The sequence below is a fragment of the Vidua chalybeata genome, chromosome 5, assembly GCF_026979565.1.
Source record: "Vidua chalybeata isolate OUT-0048 chromosome 5, bVidCha1 merged haplotype, whole genome shotgun sequence".
Lineage (NCBI taxonomy): Eukaryota > Metazoa > Chordata > Aves > Passeriformes > Viduidae > Vidua > Vidua chalybeata.
Genome location: NC_071534.1, coordinates 51,174,794 through 51,185,872, shown reverse-complemented (window position 1 = coordinate 51,185,872; position 11,079 = coordinate 51,174,794). Strand labels below are relative to the sequence as shown.

Below are 11,079 nucleotides of genomic sequence, written 5' to 3'. Positions count from 1 at the left end.
CACTAACACAGTGCATAAGCATTACAATATTTTCTCTTCAGCTGTATGGGACAGCATTAGACAAACCAGGAGCATCCAGTTTAAATACAGACCGACATTGGTGACAGGTATTTAGCAAAACTGGCTAACAGTTTCTATGCTTTCAAGATACTAAAGTAGGTGTAAGTTCCCTTGAAGTTTAACAAAATCTGAACTGAATAAAGAAGCTAAAGCAGAATATATCTATAGATATAGATAGTTTATAAGGTAAACACAATAACTTCAATTTAAAGGCTTAGCTCTTAATAGCTGTTAGTTTTTCTAAACTTCAATTTTAATCCTTCCTCTCCCCCACCAAAACAAGGAAGTTTTTTACCTTTACTTTTGCTGTCATCCATTGCTGTTACACATTACAAAGCAAAAGGTCAGTGGCAAAGCTCTCCTGGAGCTTCTCAGCACATGACATTACAATGACTCACTATAGGCCCCAAGTCACTCAGTCTCAACAGAAGTCTGTTCAATTTCAGTGTCTAGGTTTAAAGGCAGCCCTAACATCCACAGCAGGTCTGTAATGAGCTGCATCTTTGGTTCAAGTGAATCTGAGCATCACCTTTCACACCAGACGTGAATCAGGTCCGGGCAAAGCAAAGACAGATTTTGCTATGTAGGGTTACTATGAAGAAATGTTCAGAGATAAGGAGATTACATGGAATACAGCAGATAATTCATAGAGACATGATTCAGACCTCCTTACACAGTTGAGTATCTTCTCCATATAGCCTTGCTGATTTTAATCAAACTGCTACAGGAATAGGGTGCTGTGTAATGTGAGCAATGTAGTCAGGCCACAGATGATCAATACAGATGCGTGTAAGGGCAAAAAAGAAGTCTTAGACCCACATGTGGGTTTCTTATTAATGTTTGTGTCCATGATCTGGAGCAATACTAAGTCCAACACATCATACAGAAATCTCAAATTAAAGTATTTTAGTAAGTCAGAGTGGTGTAGGAAAGTTCTTGGGCTTGTCTTCAATTCAGTGAAGGCATCCATTGTTTTTTACATTTGAAAGGCTATATGGAAGACAGATGGGTCTTTGATGGAATATATTTGTTCACACATGAACATGAATAAATGAATAACTGCAAATGGACATGGCACAGCTTGACAGAACAGTGTGTTATGGATGCTAAATTAACCAGTAGTCAGTAGTTCATTAAGCTATACCACCTTCAGAGAGGTCCCCATCTGAAGCCAAAGGCTGCAAGCCAAAATATTTCAATGAATAGAGTTCTTCATTTTCTCCTGACTTGCTGAGGGAAATGCACACTGACAGCAGGATCTGTCAGCCTGTTCTCTGTTCTCCCACTCACTGACCAGCCAGCAGAAAGCAAAGACCTGCAGCAGCTCCAAAGGCAGCAAGGATGCCTCCTTCTCAAGGGGTTGGGGTGAGAAAAGAAGTGCTTCCCAACTTCCTGCCCAGGTGGAAATGCTGCTGGGTGCCAGCTGCCAGCACTGCTCTCAGAGCTCAGAATCCCCTCACCTAAAAGTAATTGCAGAGATGTTCACTCAGACAGTATCTTTGAAACTGATGGCAGAACACTAGTACTGGAAATACCAATACCACTGGAAGTAACATTAATCAAATTAGGCCTCAGAATACTAAAATATAATTTTTTTAAAGTGTGTGCTGATGTCTAACTCTATAACCTTCACATTGCTTGTACAGAAGCAGTAGGATCACTGGATGTGGCTCTGGGCACAGTGCAGTTGCTCATACAATGTACCACTTGATTTCAGCAAGAGCTGCAGAGAACAGTTCCCAATCTCTGATCCACAACACTCTCCTCATCACTATGTTAAATCACCCACCCCCAAAACAAAGAGGTTCTGTGTTGTTTTTAAATTTCTACATGGTTGAATCATTCTACAAGTTCATTCAACTTTTTTCCTCAGGTAAAACGTCCACTGCAACAACAGAATCTTTATCTGTTGAACACATGAGTGAAACACAAGGTAGGAGTAAAGGACCTGGTAAAAAAATGCTTTCAAAATTCTTAGTGTCTAAAAAAGTTCCAGGAGTGGAAAATGACTAAAACAGAATAAAATCATTTAATCAAGAATGCATTTTCCCTTTACAATATTTTTTTTTGAGAAACAGAACTCTTAGAGGCACCATTTTTTATTCCCTTGCACTACCTTAGAAGACCTTAGTTTGTAGAACAAAGCAGAAGAAGCTGTATGGCTCCTAAGAGGAAGATAAAAAGACTTTGTTTTCTTGATCTACTAAACACTACATGAACCCAGTGTTCCAATAGCTTTTGGTCAGGCAATTCACAAAATATTCCTGTCCAGCCCTGGTAACACTGACAAATAAACCTCTGCTTCATGGCTTCAATACTCTCCAGGCTGGGTTTACCAGTCACCTGGAACCTGGGGCCCCTCTCTGAGTGACAGTCATGGATCTTAAAATCACTGGGTGACAAGTGGAGGTAAGCAGAAGAGTCGCTGTTTTTGCGGATGCATCTTCCATTCTTCTTGCACAGGACTTTGCTGCAGAGCTTGGCTGCTGAGGTCACATTAATGACATAGTGTCCCAAAGGTCCGTCGATGTACCGCTTCACCGTTAAGCAGCTCTCCTGTGAAAAATAAAAGACCATGACACATTTCTCAGTATCTAGCATTATGTTCAAGTTTATTATGTCTAAAAAGATGCTATTACTAAAACTGTTCTTGCCTAAAGTAATCCATTGAGATAAATCTTGTTCAACTTACATTCTTGAGGGATCTATTTGGTTTAAATGAGTTTATTTCCATGTGTAAGATTAGAAAAATATTGACATCTACTATAGTTTCTATTTGAGTGCCTGGTAGAAACATATAGTGTGAGACTAGGAAAGATTCCCAGGAAGCAGAAAGAGAGTTAATATGGTTCATATCTGAGACTAACTGGACCCTTAAGTACAGATTTCTGGTAACTGCTGATTGGGAGAAATGCATGGGACTAACAGGTTTTAAAGCACAAATTAAATCACCACTCTGGCCCTGATGACTCCAATACCTTCAGTTTACCAGGAGCCACATAATATTCATAAACCAGCACAGAAGTGGCTGCAATTGCAACTCAGAACTTCCAGTTCAGATTTCCTGGTTCCTCTGACCAAGTCAGTGGTACTTTCCCAGAGACATCAGGAGTTGGACAGCAGACTGCATGAAAAGCAGAGTGGGCACCAAAGCCCAGGTTTAAGAATGAGGGCTATCCTGCCATTCCTCCTGGGAAACTCCAGTTCTGCCTCCCATGTCCTCAAGAAGGTTTATTTCTGAAAGTCTGAAGAACCTGGGAGAAGTAACTAGGGCTTGTCTTGTGACATTATTCTCCATGTAACATTTCAACATTAGCGACTGGAGAAAATACCTCACCTCCAGGCTCCATTCCTTCCCAGTCAATCTGGACAGCTGCAGTAGTTACAAAGTAGAACACTGTAAAACAAGCTGTGCTTATATTTCTATGGTATTGTTTTGAAACATGTCTTTCTCCTCACCTGGACTCATTATCCCACTGAGCTACAAATGATGTGCCCAAAGCAATGTGCTCTGGAGCAACAGGATTTTCAGCCTAACAGAATTAATGAGACCTGAAATTATTACTGAGCCATCATCCTCAGTTGTTGGCTGATCTGATAGATCTGATGTTGGCACTGATAAAGGTAGATAGGTGCTATGGAGGGTGTGGTGTCAGACAAGAGGTACTGAGGTGATTCCTAAGAACTGGCAAACTGATCTGACCGACCTTTGAGCTGGCGTATTGCATACTGCCCCAGAGAACAACTCCAGCTGCTCCCAAAGCCGCGCTTTCCCCGATGGTATTGACCAGATCCCTCTGAAAAAGGAGGCCAAATCCACACATGAGAAAAACAAATATACAAAAGTAAAAGTAAAAAAAGCACTGAGATATGGGCATCACTTCTTTTTTTTCCCCAGAGGAAGCATTGGTCCTGAGGTATATTCTTCACAATAAAATCACTGTTTAGTTTAGAAAGCTCTTCTGTGTCTCTACAAAGTTTTGCATAGGTGGCATTCATCAGTGTGCCTCTTAAATAATGAAGTCTTTATAGTTTGTTCACAAGGGTTCCTCCAGCCAAGCCAGTGGAGTAAGAATTTAGTGACCTATTTTATGTACTAGTCTTTGAATGATTACCAAACCTACCTAGGTAGCATTTTTGGTAAGTGACGGCCAGTCTGATCACACATCACTGGATCACCCTTACAGTGTCTGGCTGCAGTTGATGGCTTTAGGCAGGGTCTAACTTGTGCTGCTTTAGCCATGTTACAGACAGGGTTGCTGTTTCTACCAGCATGAGTGCCATTAGTCCAAGAAGCAAATTGTTGAAAAATGAACCTCTCTCCCTGCTACAAGTGTCAAGTGGGGAAAAAAACCCAAATGCACACACCTGCATATTTAACCATGTCCACTTTTAGAATTGAACCAATAAGCAGCTGAGTTATAGCAATAGCAACAACACAACTCTACCAGAGCAGCCTGAGTGTTGGACAGGAGTCACCAGTGCCTTGCCAACCGCATGGCAATGTATCTTGTAAGTGTCTTAAAGCCATTCTCTGAGATTATGAATATTGTGTCTAGAAAAATGCAATTAAATATTCAAAAATATGTAGGAAGGAACTTATTCCCCCAAATATCAAGACTCATTAGCATCTAAAACCATTTATGTCTACAATGATTGAATAAAAAGTAATCCCTGATCAGTATTTGTAATGACAAACATTACAATATTTCTCAATTTGATGAATAGAAAATTCTTTTTAAAATATACTTATGGTCTTTGCAACAGTCTTTGCAACTCTTTAACTAGATACCAATCAAAAATACCAGCCAAATTATCTCAGTATGGTGGTGACAAATTTAGAAAAGCAAAATTACAGAGTGGAAGAACCATTATTATTTACTACTAAATAATACATTCCTCTGTGTAAGTGGGCCTGCACTGATTTATCAATGCATAGTTATGGATTTTCCATTCCTGAAACATTTGTGGCCTGAGAGACACAAAAAAGCGCAAAGAAATGTCATGGGAAAGGGAGAAACCGCTGAAGAGTTGAAGACAATTACAGGGAATTCAGAGTGAGCAGTGGCTTTGACCACTAACTAAAGGTTGGACAAAAACTGCAGGAGAACCTGCAAAAGTGTGGAAGAGTAGAGCTTGCTTACTGGCTCTTAGTGCAGAGTTCAGACTGATTTAAGGTATAACTGGTCTTGCCTAAAGCTCCTGTTGCTGCTGATCACCCAAACAGTATTTTAGAGACTGTCATTTCTCTTAAAAGCATACAGACCAGTAGTACTTTTTAAAGGATAGTGGTATGGACTGCAGGTGTTATTTTCAAAGGGGTTAAGGAGGATGGGTATTTCCTATGGGAATTAATTAATTAATCAGTTAAACAAAAAAAAAGTGTGTTAATTAAAGATCAAAATATCAAATGTTAAAAGAATGTGAAATTCAGTCTGTTGTGTTGGTAATGAGGGTTCCTAGGCCTTTGTCATCTGCAAAACATTTTATGAAGTTTACCCAGATGCAAAGACTGGATGTGATTCTACATTACTCACATGATGGTTGAGTGATTTTGCACTAACACTTTTCAGATCTCATTAAAAAATTAATTAAAACTTATCAGACCTCCAGAATAAATAATCAATAAATACTGAGGATTGCTGGATGAACTAGGACCTGAGAAAACCCTGAAATAATTTTTTTGTAAGTAATATGCTCTGGGAATTACAGTGCTTGACCAGAAGGCAGTAAATCTAGTTTTTATAACTCCATATTCCACATCTTTCTTTTGTTATTTTTATCAGATCCATAAAAATATTACATCACTTCATGTCCAATTCATATGGATATAAAACTGGCAAAATGAATCCTTAAAGTTCATCCAGGCCTCTAGATGTGTGAAGTCCAATGGCACTGATAATTTCACACCTAAGTCCCTGAGGCACCTACTCTTCCACTTTCCTGCCGTCTAGAATTACCACCCTGACAACACTGAGAAATTCAGCACTTATCTTTGGCTAAGGCCAAAATTTGGCATTTTATTGGAAGGCATGTTTTTCTAGGGATTCTTAAAGGGCTCTTACAGCACCTGCACAGGTGGAACAAAGGTCACGTGCTGAGAGTCCTTCCCAGAAGGAGAGAAATAGAAAGAGCTGCTCTGATATATAATGTCCAGATAACCGTCCAGAGAGTTACCTTCATCATGAGGTTTCAGATGACTTCTCTGTCTGATGCCATTTTGCTTTGCACCAACTCAATGGTTCAAAGGAGAGAAAGAGAAGTAAGTAGGAACCCAACTACAGCTTATGATAAATTTGTGTTAATAATTAGGTAACCTGCCCACAAGGAAAGACATAAGGTTTCTGACTGTCATATCTCGGCATAGTTATGTCTTTTACTGAATGAATGTGGCAGGCTTAGTACCTCAAAAGCCATCAGTTCAGAAGAGCTCTTCCTCAAATGATCTATGGAGGAAGTTGCTGGGAACCCAGGGTGCTGGGTTCATCCTGAGCAGGTCAGGAAGACAACAGAGCCAAGAGCTTCTGCACCAGAGGTAGGCGCTCTGACCAGTGGATGGTCATACAAAGAAGGAGGCACCATCCCCTACTTCCTCCTCTTCTGCCACAGACAAGGTTAGAAAATAAAGGTTTCATTCTTCATTTGGGTATTTTGAGAAGGGAAGATATGTGCCTCTCCTAATAGTTGAGAATGACAAATTTGGACCAGAGATGAGAAAGACCCTCAATGAAAAACTGAGTGAGGCACATGAACTCCACCAGCAGCCTCTGACACAGCAGTCCTGATTTTGGGACTGAACCATGTGCCCCTTCTCACACAGCACAGCTTGGCATTGGTGGGGGCTCACTGGAATGGCTCTTCTTTGAGAGAGTAATAAAAGCCTCATATGGAAGAAAACACGCAATTTTCAAAAAATAGACATTTTAAATATTAATATCTTATCATTTGTCTAGCTGGGGAATCCTAATTTGTTTCTTGTATCAGACTTTGGCAAGCGGTATTTGTCCAGATGATTAACAAGTCAACAAGCCTCTTCCCTTGTGATGCTCATTTTTTTACAAGCTTCTGGGGGGTAGTGTGCCACTACCTAAGGTCCTCAAGACTAGGCTGGGCTATCCCCAAATGGACACCTGATTTGGCAGGGAGGAGGAAGCTCTACTGTCTGTCAATGTTTCTTTGTATTTAGATGACCCAAGTCACTGCACTGGACCTTAAAAGAATAGGAGGTGAACTAAACCATTAGTTTTGGAGCTCGAGATGAATGTGAAACAAGACAGTCAGTTCTAGTTACATGTTGAGGAAAGAAAAATATCTGTAATCTTGAAGAGTCTTTGTTACACACAAGAGTTTTCTGTATTCAGCAATAGTACTTCAAGCCTGGCATGGTTGCAGGGGTTGGTCTCTATACACATGCACACCTGATCATCAGAGAAGACTATCTGTAGGGGAACAACAGGATTACTATCCATTATTAATCATTTGCCAGTTGTCATCCTGCTTTATTAATGATTTCAGTCATCTAGTTAGGAAGCACAGATGCTACTGTGCAACTTCCCTCCCCCACACACTTAGTAGTGAATTGTCTAAGCAGTAAGTTTCTAAATACCCTACAGATGGCAAACTGCTTATACACATTTCTAGCAAATACAAAAACCTTTCATAATTATTTGGATCCGAATTCAGAATTTATAGATTGTTTCCAAGAGAAAAAGTAAGATTAATTGCTCAGACATCTTAGGCACAACTTGCCTGATTTCCAGATGCAGTTGGGGTGAAAGGTACAGCACACACAGCTACAGCATATGTCTTGGACCTGGGCCTTTCATCTTTCTGAAGGTTTGATAGACCTGTGTCTCTCCCTCAGTGACTCTGACTCACAACCATTTTTTTCTGACTCCACCGTGCAATTTCGCAGAAGCCCTTTGTACAGAAGAGCTTGTACACAAGTCTTGAATGTCAGTAGTGTTTCTGTTGGAACTGAAAACACAGCTCTTGCACAGCTCGATGGAGCAAGGCTGTAGTTGTCCTGGCCCAGTCCCTGCCAGAAGTCAGGAAACTATCTCATCTGCCTGCTGCCCCAATTTTTCTGTGGCCATTTAGCCTGGATGTCATTGTCCTGGGACCTTTCCTTGTCACCTTCATGCACATTGTTTCTGAAGCTCAGAGGTTTCATGCCTTTTCTGTAACTTTGTGAGCATCACTTAGGGGCTTGGCATGGGTCTCATGAGAAGCTCCAACCTAGTCTAAAACCTGAGCATACAAAACCACATTTAAATTATCCTGGTGGCTCCAGGGCTATGAAAAAAGACAAGAAGATTATTTTCTGGATCATTTCTATGTTTTCAAATACAACCCTCTAAGTTCCTGTCAGACCCCAAGCTGTTCTCACAGATGATGTGTGTAGTCTGGCCAGGTTAAGCCCTGTCCCATGTTGAGCATCCTGCCCATGCTGTCCTTATTAGCAAATACGTAGTGGAGCATAATCCAAATATGTTTCTCTGGCTATGTAATGATCTTTGTAAAGTTGTAAAGCAATCTTTCAAACATCCAGAAGTCAATGGCTACATGCAACTGGAAAACAGGCTGGTGAGTTAAAGAATGTAACCTGAGAGAAGCATCACTCCAAATTACTACTGGTTGCTGAAAATTAACCAGACCAGATTCCTAATTACTTCTATGTACAATTTGCTTCTCAGGGGCAGCCTGAAAGTATCATTTGCTTCTTGGGGTCAGCCCAACACATTTCTCAGGCTCTCAGGGAACTGCTGCACCTCCTCAGCTCCAGCTCTAGGCTGAAGCGCCACACAGCCTGTAATTTACTGGACTGCACTTTGCCTTTTCCCTTGCCACTTCTCTCCCTTTTTCTGTTCTGGTTTGAGTCAGGAACTTGTCTCTGGCAGCATTACAAAGAGCCTACCAAGCAGTTCTCCATAAAATAAAAGGAGGGAGCACCCCCAGATGCCCTTTGTTATCAAGGGGTAATTTCCATGAGTTCCCTGTCCCAGATTTTCTCCTTTCTCATGGAATTGATAGAAATCAAAGAAAAGCTTTTGGCACTTGAAGCAACTATTAGAGAAATGAATAAGTGAAATAGTGAGTCTCTATAATGGGCATAAACAAAGTCAGAGCGACAATCATCATTACCTATCCAGAAAGTCTGATATTTTCACATATATCATTTACCTTCAGTGTTGTGGCCACTACATATTTATTACACTTGAACACTGGTTGATGGAACATTGCATGACTCAGAAACTGGGTTTCTTTGATAAAAAGACTCCACAGTTTAGCACTAAATATTGGACATGAAGAGGTTGTACTGAAAAGTGAGATAGATGGCCAATGCTCATCATGCAGGAGTTAGGAACTCCAGGACAGATTACTTTACTTGACTAGTTTATTTCTATATGGAATGAATTTACATTTGCATAAAGAAACAAAAAAGCCCTGAGGATCTTTTCTCATGAAAGTTTGTCTTTCCATTGCGCTAATTAATTTTAAACTTCACAATATCTGTCAAGCTCATTTCACAAGCTGCCCTGAAAAATAAAAATATCACAATGAATTACTTATTATATATTAAAGAATATATTTCTTTGTATTTTCTTTCTAAACTACTTTCATTAAAAATATACAATGTTATCTCACAGAGGTAGACCAAACCACTGCAATATTAACTCTTGAAAGGTATAGAGTTTTGTACTGTGACTACAGTACTTCCTCTCGGGGGGCTGCTTTAAATATGAAAAACAAATGTGTAAGTGCTTTTAGAACATATTTTTTCTAAGAGGCTATTTCTAATTTCTACATTTTGAAAGAAGTCTGTCTGCTTACCTCTGTTAAAACATGAAAAGTATAGGCATAAAATGGTCTGGAGTAAACGAATACAGGCAAAACATAGTCTTTTCTAGCAATTGAGGCAACACGTATTGCCTCTTTAACCCGATAATGAACAAATTTTAGTGCGTTTGGACTTGACTTCAGTATATAATCCAGGTATATGGAAGGGTAGAGAGCAGTGCTTTCCTTCCACAGCCAAAGCAGGAGGTCATTGCGGAAAGACTCAATAGGTGGGCATTTCCCTGTGTATGTTTGGGGGTGTTCTTTGTAATCATAATTGTAGCAGTCTGGGTAAAGATAGTAACCCCACAAACCGTTTGGTCTCATATGCTCAGCCAGAAGGATGGTGTTATTCATAAAACTCCTGCCAGCATTTTCAAATTCCTCTTTAGCCACTCTCCTAATTTTGTCCTCTGGCCACCGAGGCTGCCGTCTCCTAACAATCTCAAGAGATTTATTTCTATAAATGCTTTTATTGCCCCAGTTCCTATCCCACTGGGGCCTCCAGTTTTCCCAGTCAATGACTGCAAGTCCCTGAAATTTCTTCATGGGTATGTAATAGTCAATGTCAGACTTTGCTTTGCTAAGGTGCTTGATAAGACTTTCGTTCTGGGGCACCCCTCCATTAACGGGATCTCCATTATCTGAATAGTAGGGATAGTATCCCAAATGGGTGTGATAGAAGATTGTCACATTGGATCCACTCAGAGTCTCATTGATGTTGGATGCAATGTCAAAAACACTGAGATCCAGGTCCACCTTGTAGCGCAGCCTGCACTGCTCAGTCGGCGCATTCCAAACAACCATGAAAGGCTTGTGCAGAACCGGAGGGGCCCGTGCCGGCTTCGGCAGGTGAGCATCAGCCAGAGTGAGCAGTGCCACCACTGCCAACGCTGTGACCCCAACATCCATGGCCTGGGCTTTTTCTGGGAAATTGCTATGATGTGCCCTTGAAAACAAAACCAAGATAAGATGTCAGAAGGGCAGCACGGAGGCAAATTTGATGGTAAGGGAATGTCTTTTGGCTTGATTTGCTTTCGATAACATTAAACTCAGTGCAAAGAGAGAAAAGTGCAAAACTGCTCTTGTAAAAGTTAATACTAATTTCAAATGCTTTGAAAAGCATTTTGATGGACTACACTCTCTGGAAACTTCACTTTCTTTTCACCCAGACTCCTC

At 40.5% G+C, this 11,079-nt stretch overlaps 1 protein-coding gene across 1 annotated transcript; it reads right to left on the bottom strand.

The window, feature by feature from the left end:
• Positions 1 to 2,187: 2,187 nt before the first annotated feature.
• LOC128788289 (hyaluronidase-1-like) lies at positions 2,188 to 10,812 on the bottom strand. Its single transcript, XM_053943231.1, has 3 exons — positions 9,895 to 10,812; positions 3,768 to 3,857; positions 2,188 to 2,616 (listed from the first exon to the last, which is right to left on the bottom strand). Exons 1-3 carry the CDS (start codon positions 10,810 to 10,812, stop codon positions 2,188 to 2,190), a joined length of 1,437 nt encoding a protein of 478 aa, XP_053799206.1.
• Between the last annotated feature and the right edge of the window lie 267 nt (positions 10,813 to 11,079).

Excerpts from the sequence above, each read along its gene's own strand:
- LOC128788289 (XM_053943231.1), bottom strand. The coding sequence starts at position 10,812 with ATGGATGTTGGGGTCACAGCGTTGGCAGTGGTGGCACTGCTCACTCTG. Across the intron at positions 3,858-9,894 it reads CTTTTCATGTTTTAACAGAG|AGGGATCTGGTCAATACCAT; the intron begins GTAAGCAGACAG and ends CTCCTTTTTCAG. Across the intron at positions 2,617-3,767 it reads TGCAATACGCCAGCTCAAAG|GAGAGCTGCTTAACGGTGAA; the intron begins GTCGGTCAGATC and ends TATTTTTCACAG.